This window comes from Furipterus horrens, unplaced genomic scaffold, assembly GCF_987537825.1.
Source record: "Furipterus horrens unplaced genomic scaffold, mFurHor1.1.pri manual_scaffold_3, whole genome shotgun sequence".
Taxonomy (NCBI): Eukaryota; Metazoa; Chordata; class Mammalia; order Chiroptera; family Furipteridae; genus Furipterus; species Furipterus horrens.
In genome coordinates, this window is record NW_028327173.1 from 155,745,903 (window position 1) to 155,765,379 (window position 19,477).

The following is a 19,477-nucleotide window of genomic DNA, read 5'->3' on the forward strand; positions in this document are numbered from 1 at the left end:
GGTCAATCTTGATCCATTTAAATCTGAAACAAGTGCCCTATTTAATTTATTTATGCTCATTTAGATGCTGAAGAAGTTATACTTTTCATCAGCAAAACCTTAGGACCCTCACTATAAATAGCTAATGTCAGTCTCAAAATTCAATAAACAGAATTTTATATTTCATGAAGTCTACTTCTGTGTGGACTTTGAAAATGCATGTTGAAATGTGTTTTTGCTTTTCCCTGATGCCCTCCCTTCTCCTTCCTGGTAGTTTTATCTTGAGTCACCAGGATTTGGGGATCAGGTTGCAGTGGTGATGAGAACTGATGATGCAGCAGGTGGACAGGAAGGGGGCAGTACTGGAAAAACCTTAAAGGACATCCTGAGAGATCCAAGATAAATTTTTGGCACATAAAAGCTATGAGATATATATAGGCAGCTTCTAGCCAAAGTTAGTCAGTGAATTATTTCATAAGATAACTTGGTAGCTGAAATATAAGCACATACCTGATAACTGTCACCTTTCCAGAACTTTTTCATTTCTTTACGTCTCCAAGCAACAACCGAGGCAGTAATAAGTGTGCAAGGTACTAAATAGAGGAGAGCAGGTTGCCCCTTCTTCATCAGCACCAGAACAACAAACGTTAGTATCATGCCAACAGCATAGGCTGCAAAAAAAAAAAAATACCAAGCAGCAGTCATTTCGGCATGCTTCCAAAGAAATGTTATCCCCTCAGGCCATCTGATCATTTAATCAAGAGCAATAATACCATTTTGTTGACTTATCGATATTTAAGGGCCTGCAAGTATAAAAATACGTTGAAGTACTGGTTTTCAAGTATTTGAGGATGATTCTACCCTATGACTCTTTCATAATTTCATTATTTTCCTAGATAGTAATTAGGAAAGACATTCTACAGAGCTTTTGAAAAATATGGAAACCAGTTAGTATTTCAATTATAATTATCCTAATCATCAACTATAAATAAAGATAATAATTCAAGAAAGTCTCATGTATCTGTTACCATTAAGAATTTTGAGTTGTCCCACATTTGAGATAAGAAAAAACTTGTACCTGTAGTTACTAATGGTTGCCTTGAAAAATCTTCCTAATATTGATTATGTACTTACTTCATGGACTTTTTCAGCAAAAGCATACCAAATATCATCTGATCTTTTCTTAATGACTCATGGTCTCATTATGAACAATTTAGTCAGCCTTCTCATTTTACAGATGACGCAATGGAGGACCAGGGAAGCTGAGTGAGTTGTCCAAAGTGACACAGCAGAAATGACAGATAGTCCTACTGTATGCCTTTTCACTGAGTATTCTTTTATTGATCCACACTAACTGCTGCTAGACTCCTAATATGTTAATGCCCTTAGAAAGTAAATACTGAATGGCTTCAGATTGTTTTACTTTTTTATCTCTTCATTCACTTAGCTGTTCTTTTTTTTTTTTAAATTACAGTTGTCCCATTTTTCCCCCATTGCTACCCCCCATCCTGCCCACCCCTTCTCCCACAGTCATTCCCTACCGTGTTGTCCGTGTCCATGTGTCATTTATACATGTTCTTTGACTAGACCCTTCCTCTACTTATCCCACTTCTCTCCCTCTCCCCTCCCCTCTGATAACTGTTATTCTGTTCCTTGTTCAATTTTGTTCATTTGTTTGTGTTGTTCATTAGTCTCCTGTATCAGGTGATATCATATGGTATTTTCCTTTTATTGCCTGGCTTATTTCGCTAACCATAATTCTCTCTAGTTCCATCCATGTTGCTATTTCTCTACTGCTAACCTACACTGTTAATTTACTAGATTTAATTCTACTGTGGAATTGAAAACTTTGTTAGAACAGTATCTAAATGGTTCTGGTGCAGCTTATTTACCTACAAGAACTCTGGTGTAAGGACTTTGAGATATCTATTTGATATGTCCAGAAGTAGTATTTATTGGCTTCCTTCCTGTTCTTATCTATTCTCAATAACAGAAACAGAGGGATAAATTAACTACTCTACCTTTATGTTATTGTGCCATAAATTCATTTATAGATAGTTATCCATACAATATATATTTTTAAATCTAGCGTGATAGCCCTGCCTGGTGTGGCTTAGTGGATTGAGCACCAGCCTGTGAACCAAAAGGTTGCCAGTTCGATTCCCAGTCAGGGCACATGCCTGGGTGACAGGCTAGGTTCGGGGCATGTGAGAGGCAACCTATGTTTCTCTCACACAATCATATTTCTCTCCCTCTCTGTCTTCTTCCCTTCCCTCTCTCTAAAAATAAAATAAATATTTTTAAAAAATCTAACATTATATAATTTACTAATTACTTGGTGTGCCAGGTGCTCTAACAAGCATTTTACATACAGAACCTAATGATTTTCTTTGACATATAATTTCCTTTTTAAATTTCAAAAACTTTGTGAGGTAGGTAGTAAAGTATAATTATTCCTTTTTGATGGAAAAAATTGTCTTTTTATTTAATGACGAAGAACTAGAATTCAGGACTCCTTATTTTTAGACCTGCACCCTTTCCTATAGATAATACAATTCAACATAATGGAAAGAAAAAAACAAAAATTTACCAATTATGGAGGAGACATAGTATATAGAAGAAGAACTAGTCTGCTCATCAAATCTTCTACAGTATGCAATCAACAGGCCTTAAAAGAAAAAAACACTCCATGTTATTTTCTTAAAACCACAAGAGCAACTAGCTATGGCAACAGTAAACATTGTATTGTATTTAACCTTCATTTTTGCATCATAAGAACATTCAAGTACCTCAAATTCTGGACAAGATTCTATACACTAATTTTTTTACTTATTGCCACATTTTAAACATTTTCCCAAGCCACTAAACGGTTCTTACCAACATGATTTTTACTAGCTGCTTACTATTTCATGTTATGACCAATTTTTAATATTTCTGTAGTATTAGTTGTAATATCTCCTCTTTTATTTATAGTTTTATTGATTTGGGTCCTGCCTCTTTTTTCTTGGTTAGTTTAGCTAATGGTTTTTCAATTTCATATTTTTAAAGAACCAACTCTGGCTAATTTTTCTACTGTTTTCATGTTCTCTTTATTTCTGCTCTAATTTTTATTATTTCCTGCCTTCTGTTAACTTTATAGTTCTTCTTTTTCTAGTTTATGTGTAAAATTAAGTCATTTATCTATGATCTCTCTATTTTCTTGATGTAAGAGCTTATCGCTGTAAACCTCCCTCCTAGAACTATTTTTATAGCATCCCATAAGTTTTGGAATGCTGTGGTTCTCCTCTTGTCTCAAGATACTTTTTAATTTCCCTTTGATCCATTGGTTGTTTAGGTGTGTACTGTTTAATTTCCACGCACTTATGAATATTCCAATTTATTTTCTTTTATTGATTTCCAGTTTCACACCATTATGGTCAGAAAATATTTTTGACATGATTTCAATTCTTCTTAAATTTGGTAAGATATAGCTAACATATATCCTAGAAAATGTTCCGTGTATGCTTGAGAAGTAAGTATATGTGTTCTGCTGTTACTGGTTGTAATGTTCTGTATATGTCTGTTAGATAAATTTAATATATGGTGTTAAGAAAAAAATTTCAATGTAGCATTTAAAATATGTATTCAAAGAACACCAGGAAGGCAATTTAAAATTGTGACCAAAGTCTCCCTTCCTAGTAGAATAAAATTATTTAGAGTTTTAAAACAAAGAGTACAAATAAAAATTAAATATAAGCTCTCATTTGTAAACATGCAAGTATGCAAAAATAATCCTTTTTATTACCTATTTCTTTTAAAAACTTTGTTGACCTCCCCAGAGAAGTTTCAGATTGTATTTACTAAGCAAACACTGTTATGAAACAGTAAGAATGACATTTAACTATTTAAGTATCATAAAATAATGTTACTACTTTTATTGGTTGTTTGAATTAATTTACTATTTTTATTGGTAGTTTTGGTCCTTACATAATTACTCAGATAAATTCCTTGTTATTTTTACTATATTTGCTGTTTAATCACATTTCCATGTGTTTAAAAAATGTTACTCCTTCTCCCCAAATTATAATTTAGCTTTTAGAATTAAGTCATGTATTGTCAAAACTTTGCTCTTTGGAGAAATATTTGCTTGAGAACTTTGACATTTACTTCAAGAATGTAATATTTATATAGTTGTGCCCCCCCCCCCATTCAATGCTAAGTGCTATATGTAAGATTTTATATAGTACTTGGTCTGAAACTGGTAAAATCATGGGTAAATTTAAATGTATTTAAGAAACTGTAAGGTTACTCATTAGAATGCTCTCCCTACTTTCTCAGTTATGTGAATGGAGACTCACTGAACTAGGACCATTGCTACACTGGACTTTGCCACACTGACTCATAAGACAACATTGTTAAATTCCCTGTCTACCTGGCTTTCCTATGTAAATGATAGATTTTTTTTTTCTTTTTTCAGAAGAGCCAGTACTCTTTACTCATCCACAGGCAGGTAATGCACCCAGGGAGATAGTAAGTGAGGAGTGACAAAGTGTCAGCTGATTGAGAAATATTAAGTACCATATTTTTCATTCCATAAGACACACTTCCCCCCCCCCCAAAAGTGGGGAGAAATGTCTGTGTGTCTTATGGAGCAAATATTGTGTCACCGACTGTGATGTGTATTACCTGATCTGTCAGTGAAGGATGAAACCATTGTATAATCATTCAAAAAATGCCTTAGATGGAACTGAAGATAGTATCATATATGAAGATAGTGAGGAAAGTGATATCAGTGATTGTGAGCAACTGAGCTTCATAAATTCTGACACTAGCAATGATGAGTTCTTAGGGTTCCCAGAAAACTAGAAGAGTACCTGAACCTTAAAGTCTATCCTCATTTGTTAATGCCAGTGATGATGGTTCTTAATATCACTGTTGACTGCTGTTCACTTTACATGGTTGAAATATTATTCTGTTATATTTTATTAAATATTTTAGTATACCATTTGGTTTAGAGTATTTTTTTTTTTTCTTGTTTTCCTCCTCTAAACCTAGGTGCATCTTATGGTCAGGTGCATCTTATAGTGCGAAAAATACGGAACTTCTAAACTATATTATTAAATGGCTAGGATTAAGTTTAATCTACAGGTAGCCCAGTGAGGAAAAGAATGCAGAACTGCAGTAACTGTCAGAGAAGACATGTTAGGAGGAGCGGATCGACTCTACCACATGCTGTATTGTTTTGTATTATAGTGCTCTATCAGGTAGTGTTTACAATGATTCCCCTCTAAATCACTTTCCCTAAAACATAACTATTATTTTAAAACAGAAGTAACAAGAAACTGTAATACATTTATTATTATTAAATTCAACTTTTAAAAGGGGTTTTGAGATATATTATACTTTCTTAAGGAAGAAGGTCAAACTGATCTTAGTTGCTTCCTCTAAGACACATTTTGAGCTATGGAAGATATATTTTGGTTGTACCAAATTGGGCTTTGTCTCTAATAAGCAAAGTGCTTTTTCCTTTCTTTGTCACTAATCCCAGCTTTAGCAATAGCCAGAAATACTTCATACAGAGTAGGTGACTTTTAACAGATATTATACATTTGGCAAATTTAAATGATCAGTATACTTTTACTGAAATTATTACACACAATGGCTTACCTGGCACAATAATGTCTCCAAAACCCAGTATGGAAACTGGCATGGGGCATACACTCATTACTGAAAAATAGGCCAGCTTTGGTACTTTGATGACTACTGGTAACTGTAAATATTAAAAAAAAGAGGGGGTGCACCAATAAACCTCATAGGAATCTTTACACATATCTTTTAAAAAGGGAAGGATTAATATTAAAATAATTGTTTCAACATTTAAAAATTGACATTTAGAAGAACCTGAAATTAGAGAACATAAAATAGACACATATATACTCCGAATATACAGAAAACTTGAAAGAAACAGTTTCAGAAAAATAAAACACGTGTAGGGTTAACTATTAATTCTAGTATCCCCACATCTAAACGCTTTTCCTTTTTTAGCTAAAATAGGACTCAGTCCTTGAAACAGATTTTTTGGGGCGGGGGCAATCTGGAATTTTTTTTTTTTCCCCAAAGAAGAGTCTTGTCTCATAGGGTATAATTTAAAGTCCAATGAACATATCTGAAATACAATCCTTACTTTCTCATGGGGAGCTGAGGGTTGAGCAGTGGCTTCCACCAAGTTTCCATCATTCTAGGATGAAACCCAAGTCAATAGGTATTTAATAATTTAGAATAACTATGAAAAGGGCTATATTTTGTGAGAAATAAAGCTTTACAATACCTTAACATGCACTACATGACCAATGAATTACACAGGAAGGCAAATTATTAAGTGGACACACATACATACATTGGCAGCCATTTCTGGTTAATTGCCATTGCTACCTTTTCATTATTTCCAAAAGGTCCAGCTGCAAGTTCAACCATGATACTCTCGCCGTTCTAAAATTAAGAAGGAAGATGAAAGAAATTGTCCAATCAATTAAAGAGAACAAATTTGCCTGGATTTTAAGAATGATTTGGCCTACTATAAAACAATAAAAAACGTGCTGTGAACTGCTTTTTTCTTAAAAGTCTGTATAGATAGCAAAAATTGGAGTCATCTAAAACAAAATCCACTTAGCACACTGCTCCACTTTATAAGCTCAGCAATTTTCAGAAACGAACAGATAAACCATACACAGCTTATTCAAGTGAAGCTCTGAGCACTGACATTTGTTTCGACAATATCTAGCATTTCTAATGGGCTATCAATTTTTGAGCTTTTAGTTATATTATGTCATATACTGTGTGACCTTAGTCACTTTCAGCAATAACATTTAATAAGGACACAAAATATACTAAATTTTTTATATTTAGATTTGCTGGTAATTTTATTTGAATAAATATACATCTAACCTCTGGCTACTCACCACAATAACAAAGCAAAGAGGTTGAATTTGAGGAGGCCCAGCCCCAAGGAACTTGAGAAGCTTCTATAGCCTAACTCCTGTCCAATGTCAGCTCTGCCTGCTGTTACAGCCCAACCAAAACATTAACCTTAGCTGAATTTCCTCCCTGGTGTCTGGCTCAGGCCTTTTTATGTGGGCTGTGAGGAGTTCATTAGAAGGTTCTTTCCTGACAGCCAAGTCTGTTGTGGAGAGGGGAAACATTTTGAGGAAGCAAGCTTCACATCATGATAAATATAGCACCAAAACAGGTAGTGTGAAGATAAATGCTGGATTTTAGGGAAATTTGATTTACTAACTGTAATATTTTACATGTGGGTGGGGTGCACAGGAGAAATCGCTGAAGTATTTTTGACATCACTGATACCTGAGCTAAATAGAAAGAAGGATAAAATCCCTAGCTACAGAAATTTTTTCCCCTTGTTGAGCTTCGGGTTACTTAAGGGTTAAGTTACAGAAGTTTAGGAAAATAAACTAATATTGAACACAGTTCCTTACAGAGAACTCCCATCATGTGATTCAATTTTCAGATCAAGAGTTTGGTTTGTTTTCTAATTGCTATTTAAAACATTTAACTAAAGACCCTCATTGATAGTCTTTCATACAGTCAAAGACATCTGAGTAACTATTTGCAAAATACTACACCAAAAACTATAGCAGATGAAATAAAAATGAAGACAGGCTCTTACTGCCTGTATTCATAGCCACCGGCACAGCCAACTCTAAAAGTTTACTTATACCACAGTTAAGAACATGTTTAGAATGTCCAATTTTTTAGAAATTTTATTTTAGAGAAATGGAAGGGAGGGAGAAAGAGAGGGAGAGAAACTGTGATGTGAGAAACATCAACTGACTGCATTCTACAAGCACCCCAACAGGGAATTGAACCAGCGACTTTTTAGTTTGCAGGACAACACACAACCAAATGAGCCATGCCAGCCAGGACAAGAATGTCTAATATTTAAACCTTGAAAATTTCAGTGAGAACCACAAAAATCAGAAATTAGGGATCTGATTTTCATTTTGAGTTACCCCCTAAAAGTAAGGTCTATAACATTGAATAAAGAGCACTTCAATCTTTTCTACCTGATCAGATTACTAGAAGTGGAAACTAAGGTAGAAAAAAAGAAGATGAAAAATTCCCTAAGCATAAAAGAAAGAGGGCTCCAAGTCATCTTAACCCTTTGAGTGCCAACATCGCTGTGAGTGACGCTGACAAATATTCCCAAAAGTGCCAGTGTTGCTCCTAGTGCCTCTTTTTTTGATGGCTATAAATGTAAATTACAATGGAATAATTCATAATTTATATTTTGTTCTCTTTTTTTGTACCTCAGGTTATATATTGATATAATTTTTTCTCATGTTGATCCAAATTTCGAATTACACATGGCACTCAAAGGGTTAATTATTACCCTATATCTTTAAAATTTAAAAACTTTTAATATGTAGAGATTGGAAGTAGTTTGCTGGCAGACACATTTGACATTTAAAAAGTGAACCTAGTGTTAAAACAATGGAAAAATTATTTTAAAACAACAATTTAGTTATAGTTTATAGCTATAACCCCAGTAAACTCTACGTGTCATATGCCATGACGATCTGTTGACCTGTGACAATGGTTTTGTAGAGAGAATGCTTTACTTTGAGATCTCTGATGGAGTAACTTACAGAAATATTTTATTGAACCAATATAAATTGATACAACCTAGGACATTAGTTAGAACTTTAAAAACTGCTTAATAAGTTAACAATTTTTGCTATAATCTAATATTTTGTTATAATGTCATATTAATTCTATGCTTTTGTAAAGTTCTACTGCAAATGAAGTCAATGAGTCAAATGACTCATCATCAAGGCACAAAAAAACGATTGGGTAGCTGTGATTTGGGGCAGTTAACCACATTTGTTACTTAGTTGCAATTTTAGCTCCCTAATGGGGCACTGCTTACTTGACACTATTATATTGTAGCAAGTATCAGAAGTAAAGGGTTTTACAGTGATTACACAGATGGCAGGAGCTAAAGAATGGATAAAGAACTAACAGGGGAAAAAAAGGTGGTGATTATAGTATCAAATGTTAAATGTGTGAGTGACAAAAGATAAAGAGATGATAGAAGTTACAAAGACTCAAAATAAAATGAGGATTGAAACTATTGTAACAACATATTCAATAAAATATACTTTAAAAAAACAAAATGAGGAAAGTGAGAATTAGCAATAATTAATAATATATTTATGAGGAATAGGGACAAGGTAGAAAAACTACATACACAATGAAAGACTACCACACTCACCCAACACTTCCTTATTCTGAGAACAGCACCTTCATTTTATTGAGGAGCTAGTGGCAGACCTGCAAATAGATGACCTAGGAGCTGCCAGGTGCTATGACTCTAACCTCATAGTCTGAGACAATGAACAAATGAACAGAAGCAGAAAGGGATCATATGTGGCCCTACACCTAGTTTCTGCTGAGGCCAGTCCCATCCTGGCCTCTACACACAGCCTGGATGGATGGGACCTTTTTCAGTATATAAAAAATAGGTTGGGTTCTGACAGTTGCAATCAAAAGACTTTTACTGATGGAAGAGGGAGGATGAAATGCTAGTAAAACTCCTTCACACAATGGATTAGGTACTATTGATTTGTCCAGGGTGAAAGGTTACAGAGCTGCACTTTAGGTCTTCGGATTTCCACTGTGGTGCTCTTCCTTACTCTCAGAGGAGGAATACAGAAATGAAAGTAGCAATGACATATTTTCATTATTTGTGCTGTCTATAATACCTACAGCAAACATCTACTGTTTCACAAAGTAAGAGAACTTACTTTAAAAAGGGCAGGAAGCAAATTTATAGACAGTCTCACATTCACATCAGTCAAGAGACATTTTTTATTTAGCAGAATGGCTTAAAGGCTTGAAAACATCCTCTATTAAAAGGCTAATTTCAACGACTATTTTCTTAAGAGGATTAGAACTCACTTGGGGATCAACATCTTCCAAACCAATAATCTAAGAGCAGGTTTAAGATTCTCATGTTTTAGCATGTTTCTCTTGGATCTCAAAAATATCATACCTTTGTGATGAATGGTGTTATGAAAACAAAAAATACATCATAGAGGAGGAGAAGGCCTAGAAGTATCACACAGGACTGTTGAAAGAAACAAATTTAAAGGTCAAACTTCCCATATCTAAATTAAGAGAATGTTTTTCAAGTTATAAACATGTGAACATATATTTGAACACTATTTTTTAAAAGTATTAACAATTATTACTATTTGTAGTTTTATTCTATAAATCACATTAAAACTTTTATCTTCTTTATCCCCTTCTCTTTAAAAAAAGAAGCACTGAATCAAAGAAATGTTCCACCCTGGTATTTAGTTCTATAAGAATTTTATGAATTAGGCATATTATATAAAAGATTAAAAATATTTTAGCTAGCAAATCAGTGGTTACCTGGGGCTCGGGTCTAGGATTGATTGCAAAAGTTACACATTTGTAAAATTTCAAAAAACTTCACAATTAAAATGGGTGCATTTTATTATATATAAATTTCTACCTTAAAAAGTTGTTTTAAAAAGAAAAAAATTGTTTTAGCTAGCAGAGTAGTATACCTTACCTTGAAGTTGGGTAACTTCAGTGTTTTAATTAAATTCAGACAGAAAGCAATCCCCAAGATATCCTGTAAAATCCAAGCCCACCTAAAATCAAAAGAAGTTACTGTACTGTTTTATCCAGTTATTTTTAGATGGAAAGTTAAAAGAATAGATCATTAAAGTAATCCTGTTCAATTATTATGAATTGACTACTCAATAATGAAGCACCAATTATAATAACAAGAAAACCCTCTCATATTATCCACATTTAAGTAATTTACTATCCCAGTAGAATAATGAATACTACTCTATTAAGAAAAAGTTGAAAGGCTACCTCAGAAACATGAATGTATACCAGATATAAGTGCATATTTTCCTTCAATCTTTGAATTTTTACATGTCTTTCTAGAAAGGCAGGTTATAACAAAGGACATTGGTGTTACTATAGACCCAGAGAGCTAGAACATAACAGAAACAAGAGTTATGCAATCAACTCTTATCAGAAACTGATATGCATAATTATCCATTGGTTTACCACACCTGAGACTGCCTAAAAGTGTATGAACTTTGCTCCCAAATTTTAGGCCATTAAATCCATTGGGCTTTAGTAATTTCATTAATAAACCATTAAATAAACTTAAATATACTTTTTTTTCTGGTTATCCTTCCTGCAAATGGGTGGATGAATAGCTGTATGTTTACTTATATCTCCTTTATTAAATGAGAGGTATCATATTTTAGCATATTCATATTCTTTTGCACTTTGTTTTTTTTTCACTTCAAAATACATTCTGGAAATCACTGCACATCAATTTAGAGATCTTCATCATTCTTTATAGCTGCGGTGTACTCCATTGTTTGTCTATACCATAATTAAGTACGTTGTAATGTACTAATTAAATGCTTAAGCCCATTTCAGCTTAGATGTTTAAATCATGATTCAATGTATTCCTCTATAGGACCTCAAACCCATTAGCACAAGATCCACTTATTTAACTAGTAACTTTTTTTAAGATTATGGTGTCCTAGGATACAAGCAAAAAATTTCCACAATAATCATAAAAATTAACTATCAAGGCAAGACATAAAATAATCCATTCATAATCTAAAAGTAAATATAGCAAGTACTTATTATACCTATCTTCATTTCTAAACACGGCCCAAACAGCAGATGTTGCTATGCACAGTGCAGAGAGAAAAACAAGTCTCACTTCAATGCTTTTGTCACGACACACAATCCTAAAGTAATAAAAACAAACAACGACAAAAATATGAAATAGTTTATACTGCCGATGAAATATTCACTTAATATGAGAAATGACAACTGTCAACCACAGTAACAACAAAGCGATCAAAATACTAATTTAAAAGTCTTGATTTTAAGTAGAACATAATAAAATGAAATAATAAAATGTTTATCAGTTCAACAGAACTTTCTGTGACGCTGGAACTGCCCCACATTGGTGCTGTTCAATACAGTAGGCACTGGCTACATGTGGCTATTTAGCACTTGAAATGTGCCTAATGAAACTGAGGAACTGAGTTTTATTTTAATTCAATTTAAATTTAAATAGCCACATGTACAGTGAACTGCACAGGGTTCAAATAAGACTCCTACTTTTTCTTGTATTGTTTTAAATTACAAATACCAACATGACAGGGATTCCTCCTAAGAGATACATACTGGCATTGTCCACATGGTATCTGACGAATTAGTGCGGCAAGACAGTTGTATAGACTCATTGCTGATGCTATGCAGAAAATTGCTATCATAACGTAAACTAGAAAAAAAAGAGACCCTAAATTATATGAGAACAGAAGAAAATGTAACAAGAAAATATTTACACAAGCAATATTATTTAGCTTTCTCATTGAGTCATGATACTTTCAATTCTCTGACTATATTATAATCTGAATTGGTTACTAAACTGAAAATATTTAGATCTTGAGTTAAGTGTATTTTATGTTGTTTTACTTCCATCAGACATAGGTAGGATTGCTTAAGGGGCTGTAGCTGGCTCTACATTTACTATCATTCAATGATTCAAACTGACATGTTTGTTAAAACTTCTATGAAGTGAGGTACAGACCTTCATGAATATTTAATTCTAATGTAAGTAATGGAAAAATCAATAAACCATTGCGAGCACTTTTTAAAATGCAGCTTAGGGATGAGAACTGACACCTTAGACATTAGCCATGCTATCTATATTTTCCAAAGGTAAAATTTATCTATAACTTAACCTGCGATAAACCCAAATCCATTTAAACAAACCTCTTTGTTATGATCCAATACTAAGGCAGTTAAAATTGACAAGTGTTTTTCTATAGTAGCTATACTTATTTGAGAATTCTCTAAAATTAAAATCATTTGACCTCTTTGTTGTTAACACATTGCGTACTGGGGAATTTAAATGCCTTTTAGACATGACGAGAATTCTCGCCACCACACACAATGTGTTAAAATGGAAGAAATTATTGTATACTAAAATAAAATTAAAATATTAATTTTTCTGAACTTTACTAAAATTTCACAATGAAAATAGAAATTTTACGTGAATTTTTCAAATTCCACTAAATTGCAGAAAACTATAAATTGTAAGAAAGAGAAAGTAATCTAGAGACAGTAAATCAGAAAGTAATCTAGAGAAACTAATCTATGGGCACTTTATAATTGGTGATCTTGGAGAAATTACTTCTCTATCCCTTTAAAATGTGAAATGTAATAATATCAATGTCAAGGTTATTGTTGGGATTTAGGTAAGTTAATACTGAATATATATAAAATGCTTAGAAGAGTATATGGCACATAATATTTTTTATATAAAACTGTTATTTTATGTTATTTTTTTAAATAAAAATTTAAAAATTAATTTAAGAGAGAGGGGAAGGGAGGGAGAAGAGGGAGAGAAACATTAATGTGAGAGAAACATCTATCGGTTGCTACTCACACATGCCCCAACCAGGGACTGAACCCATAACCTAGGCATGTACCCTAACCAAGAATTGAACTGGTGACCTTTTGTTTTGCAAAACTATGCCCAACCAACTGAGCCACATCAGTCAGGGCTGATGTTATTTTAATTACTGGTTATACAGGTATTATAAAGAGTAAGATAGAGAGTCAACGATTGTCAAGTTAAGTTGGTAAGTCATTCACCAAAGGTCTCCAACCCAAGTTTTAAATCAGGTTCTTGAGGCCCTAACAGATTTCAGGTTATCTCATTTAGTGTTATACTATAGCTAAGAAAATGATTGGGCATAAAGAAGAATATGGTTAATATAACTGTCTTTAGTTACTTCCTTGAGCATGACAATCATAACATGATAAGCAGAATCCTAGCAATTTATATAGTCCCATTATGTAATGTATTACGAAAAGGCAGCATATTTAGCCATAAGAAACCTTCTGGAGGTGAATTAAATCTTGCAATATCACATAAGATATTCTCAGAGTTATGGCCCTGGCCAGGTAGCTCAGTTGGTTTAGAGCATCATCCCAAATGGCAAGGTTGCAGCTTTGATCTCTGGTCACGGCACATACAAGAAGCAACCAATGAATGCATCAATAAGTGGAACAACAAATCAAAGTTTCTCTCTCTCTAAGAAAATAACTAAATAAAAAGGTATTCTCAAGAGTTATAATTAAATCCCATGTCCTGGAATAACCTTGAGGTTTAATAATTTTTTTCCTACATCAAAAATTACATTTATAAACAGGGTCTACTTTTATAATAGCAGTCAGTTTAAGGAAATATCACACCAAAAATTAAAACATGCTTTAGGATAGGGTACAAGAATCTCTTTTTTTCTATCAAAGACCACTAATATATTGACTGACGGTTACACAAAAACAATTGAAGGCTAGTAGACCAGAAAAATTACTCAATGACAACATAATACAAATAACACCCTAAAACCCACTTCCTAGCAACAGATTGAAATATAAGTGATACTCAAACTCAAAGAATGATTTTTTTCCTAACTAGAAATATATGTCATAGGTCATATTTTTAAATTGCTGCCACAGACAGGACAGGAGAAATTGAATAAACTGAAACTAACCTTAGGACCTCAGTTTTCTAGTCCAGAAAATTACACTGACGTCCTTCAAATAAGCATTGTAGCCTTTGGTGGTTTTTACAAAGGGTTTTTGCTAGTTCTCATCAGCATACTCTCCTTTTCTGTGGTCTTACCACCTCTTCTTTGTGCTGTATATTGGCCAGGGATGGCAAATTTCCATCCTATATGACAATTAAGAAGACTGCCCAGGGGATGGACAAGCCATTATAGTTCCTACCCCTACCTACTTAAAGGAAAAAGTATCAGTTATTCTCTAGACCACAGGCATGTACCTATGTGTCTTTAGATGCATTGCTAATGTGATCCTGTTTATAGAACTAAAACAAAATTCAAGGAATACAACTGACAAAAGAATTAACTTCATTTTGCGGGTAAGCAAAGGCAGTAAGTCAGTAATCTGAATAGCCTTCTACTTCATGTAACTAAATACAGCCCCCAAGAAGTCCTCAGCCTGCTCTTTAGATATTAGGATTTCATGCTTTATCTGCAGAGAGGGAAATTTAGGGACCATAGCAATTCTTTCAAGTCATCTGTGAAGAAGTGTTCTTGTCTCAAGACTATACATACATACATACATTTATTTGTTTCCTCACTTGAGGATATGTTTATTGATTTTAGAGAGAGAGGAAGGGAAGAGAGAGAGGAAAAAAACATTGCCCCCTACACGCACCACAACTGGAAATCAAACCTGTAACATTTTTGGGTTCAGGGTGACGCTCCAACCAACTGAGCCACATGACCAGGGCTCAGGACAGTATATATTTAATCTGAATATTTTTTAATTTCAGAGTAATGGGGACCTAATACTTCTAACAATTTAAAAAGTTAGTGTCACTTTTTAATTATTCACTTAAGTTTTTTAGGTAGAATGCCTTAAAGGAAAAAGAAATATGGCAAAGTGAAAGACTGTATACTAAAAATACCAAATACAAAACATGACTTCTTACCCAACCATTTGTAGAAGAAATAAAGTAAGACCATCATAACACAGCATATGACCACAAATATGACAACTGTTAGAGGACTAAAAGTTAAATAGTCTTCCTTCTTTCTCCTCATTTCTCTGTCTTCATTGTTTGTCATTGCCTTCATGTGTTCCCTAAATAAACATACACAGGAACTTCAGCAAATCTCTTCCAAGTACAATTATTTTTACAATCTATCTTTAACATCAACTTAAATTTGTTATTGATTATCAGGTAAAACACACACACACAAAAAAAAACACAATGAAAAGAAATATTTAATCCAGAAGTAAAAACTCTATTATTCTACCCTCCAGAGATAATGCTATTAACCATTATCTTTTGAAATAGCCTTTTTTTTTTCTAGAGGCAAGATTGTTAAGATAGATGATATATATTATATAAATAAATTAATGTTTGTGATGTTTATGTTATCTAATTTAGAAACTATATGGATGGAATAAGTGATAACTAATTCTCCTTTCACACTTAGAATTATCCATTTACACACAGTACTTCTAAAATTAGCTTCTTTTATATGGAAACACTAAATTCTTCTATCCACCAACTCAGTGTTTACCATATGCTCATCAGTGTAGCATGAACTCACAGGAACTTTAGGACACAGCTTTGTCCTACACCTTGATTTAAGAGAGCAAAATATTGTTTCTAATTCCTCCAAGAATTCTTGCTAGGTCATACAGCTAACAAAAGGGAGATACCAAAGTTGAAGAGGAACAAGCCACAAGTGTCCCTTGTTGAGCAGTCTCTGTTCCATCACCTACTATCTCCACTCAGTTATATGGAAGCCACTGTATAATTTGCCAGCTCCAATCCCATCGACGCTGGTCTACTAAACTCTGTTCCCTGTGTGCTCTCCCTGATGTTTCTCATCAGGTCTCAGCTCAATACAAAGTTTAAGCTAAAAATTGCACATTTGCCAAACTGCTTAATTATCAAGATGCCATTTCCTTATTAGAATACTCTTGACTGGGATGGCCACTATACTAAGCACCTGTGACTATAGGAAGGCTATTTGGGATTAGAGAAGGGAGAGTTTGGGGTTAAGACACACCAACCAGCACCTCCCTGAAACAGTAGAGCTACAGGGCTATTAACATAAGTTTTAATAGAAGCGATACCCAAGTGGGTAAACATGTCTGTCACTACAAACAATCCATTTAAAGATATTTTTATCAGTACACATGCAAACCATAATAATTAAAGATTTATATATTTGTATTCAGTGTGATAGAAAGCACCATGCAATTTCTTGAAGGGAAAACATATACTAGATTTATATCACATTAAAATACTAAAAAAAAAAAAAAAAAAACCCAAAACTGTACTCTTAAAGTGCTCAAGAGCCACATGCAATGGGGGGTGAGAAGCTAAGCTTCTTCCATGTCATCTTGAGTTTATAAAGCTTGAGGACCAGTGATCTCATTATAAAAAGAACTGAAGTCTCTACTGAAAAGTCTTTATATGGAACCAAGTCATCTTTCCCTTTTGCAGAAGGTGTACCTTGCGTTTGGCAGGGTAACTCTGGGTTATGAGGTCGTGTTCTGGCAAAATTTCCTTTCCCTAAGCCTTATTCTCTTCCCCCTTCTCTTTCAGTCTTACTCTTTACTTGCTAAATGATAATCCTTATGTTCTTAATAACTCTACTTTTCATGGAAATTTTCCCTTTTTATCACTGATTCATATTCTCCTTCTACCCTACACCAAACATACATACACTTACTTCTTTCTTTCTCTTACTCTTAGACTCTGCCATTGCAATTTTAAAATCCACAATCTTATTGGTAAAGGACATCTCTCTCAACCTGGCTATTGAAGGTAACAAATTCTCTGTCTCTGCCTATCATGTTTTATGAATAAAATAACATGTTCTTCTCTCCCATCTCTAATTTTCTTGAGGAGGAGCCTGCCCTGACATGTATATAAAGCTTGTCTTGCTAACTCCAAGTGTTGCCCATGGGCCAGCAAAAACACTTGGGAGCTTGTTAGAAATGCAGAATCTTGGTCCCCATCCCAAGACCCCTAAATCTGAACTTATATTTTAATGAGATCTCAAGACAGTTTGTATGCACATCACAGTTCGAGAAGCAGTACTCTAAAGAAACAATTTACATAGTAATGGTAGTATAGGGTGAATCTATTATATATTAAATGAGGAAAGATTTTTAATGAATCCTAGCTTTTGGGAAATTATAAAGTTTCAACAAATAATCTAGAGGACAACTGGAGATCTTCTTATATTCTATGCTTTATAAAGATTAATATTAATGGAGAAAAAACAATGTTTACATGAAAACATATGACTGATAAATGTTGAAACATGTTTTCCAAACACGTAAAATATCTAAAGCTCAATACTCCAGGAATCTACACTTGTTAAAGCCTAAGATTTTTCTCTTGATGTAAGCAATCAAATTATAGTATTTTAAGAAATTACAAGTAAGCTTATGAGCTTCATTATTTGCAAATAAGCCCCTTTTAATGAAATCTAGAAACCAATTTACAAGGTAAATACATTATCCTTTATGGATGAAATAATATGCTCTGTGAACATTTTTTTAATTCAGAATTATAAACTGATCTTTCTCTGCTATATTGCCTGCTTTAATCTAGAGCCAAAATATACAACTGTAAGAAGATAGGGTTTAGGTTTTTATTAAGTAGGGAAATCCAAATTTTATGTTCATTTGAAATTTCTACATTTAAATTAAAATATAAGCATGTTTAATATCCTTTGAATTCCTAATGCATTGAACAGAATAATAAGGTCACACTGTAATGACTCAACTCAAAAGGAGCTGAAAAACTCCCCACCTTCTCTTGCTTATTTTCATCCAATCAAAGAGTCAAATGAACCAGTGACTCCCTTCTCAGTGCAAAGTTAAATGACCTGTATGAGGACAAACTGCAATCTGATCTTAATGGCACTATATTCTCAGGTCAGGTAGAATTTCAAATGTTGTTGCATGATTAAAATGATTTAAAACAATAATTTTTAACCATTTGTTACAAAAAAAAACACTGAATTTTAACTCAACTTACAATTCAATTAGTCCACTCCAGTATCCTCCTAATGCCACAGTGAACACAGCAATTGCAAAAATAACCACCATAGTATAGTCAAAGTTAGGCCATGATGGAGAATACATTTGCACAGTAATGTTATCTCCAAGAGTCTGAAAGGCAAAAGATGAGAGTTAAAACACTGGAATTAGTTTTCTTTCCACTACAGTGTATGGCAGAAATACTCTAATTTCATTCTGGAATGACGGTCAAGAATACCAGAAGTAGTTTTGACAACATGATATATTCTCCTGTCAAAATTATGAGGCTATATACTTTGGTTTATTAAATCTTGAAAGTACAGTGTTCCACACAATCAGAAATTTTTAAAAAGTCAAAACAAATAAATGGCCTTTCTAATGTCAGGGCTCTGAAATGCACTGAGCTAAATGGGAGATGAATACTTCCCAAGTAAAGACTTGAGAGCCTTTATAGCTTCTTGTTAACAAGTAGAGCATGTATAATAATTTAAATTAAATATCAGTAATTAAAAATAAAGTTATACTATTTATGAACTTTGTCTAATATATAATTACTAATTTACCTCCTTCATATCCTTAAAGTCTTTGTGCTTTATAAATGCAATCAGTATTTTCACATCATGAAATTCAGATTTGTTCCCTGAGGGAGGAAACTAAAAGAAAAACACATTATGAAAACATACGAACTACTAATATATTTACAGAATGAAAATCAAATTATTCCATTAAATATAATACTACATCTTTAAAAGCTATAAAACAAAGTTTCATGTGTTCTTAATATTATAGCAGGAGTTCTCAAACTTTTATATAC

The 19,477-nt window shown here is 33.4% G+C and overlaps 1 protein-coding gene across 4 annotated transcripts in view; it reads right to left on the reverse strand.

Moving 5' to 3' along the window:
- SPPL2A (signal peptide peptidase like 2A) overlaps positions 1-19,477 on the reverse strand; it is a 46,600-nt gene that overhangs the window by 10,732 nt on the left and 16,391 nt on the right. For 3 of the 4 annotated variants that reach the window (XM_090270597.1, XM_090270596.1, XM_090270594.1), the window contains exons 4-15: positions 19,227-19,316; positions 18,662-18,795; positions 15,581-15,732; positions 12,235-12,331; positions 11,688-11,789; positions 10,574-10,655; positions 10,028-10,102; positions 6,391-6,447; positions 6,143-6,196; positions 5,626-5,728; positions 2,570-2,647; positions 490-650 (exon numbers count right to left, since the gene is read on the reverse strand). In XM_090270597.1, the coding sequence (XP_090126723.1) occupies positions 490-650; positions 2,570-2,647; positions 5,626-5,728; positions 6,143-6,196; positions 6,391-6,447; positions 10,028-10,102; positions 10,574-10,655; positions 11,688-11,789; positions 12,235-12,331; positions 15,581-15,732; positions 18,662-18,795; positions 19,227-19,316 (1,185 nt within the window). The remainder of the gene's footprint in view (positions 1-489; positions 651-2,569; positions 2,648-5,625; positions 5,729-6,142; positions 6,197-6,390; positions 6,448-10,027; positions 10,103-10,573; positions 10,656-11,687; positions 11,790-12,234; positions 12,332-15,580; positions 15,733-18,661; positions 18,796-19,226; positions 19,317-19,477) is intronic. The other variant, XM_090270595.1, reaches the window with a different exon arrangement.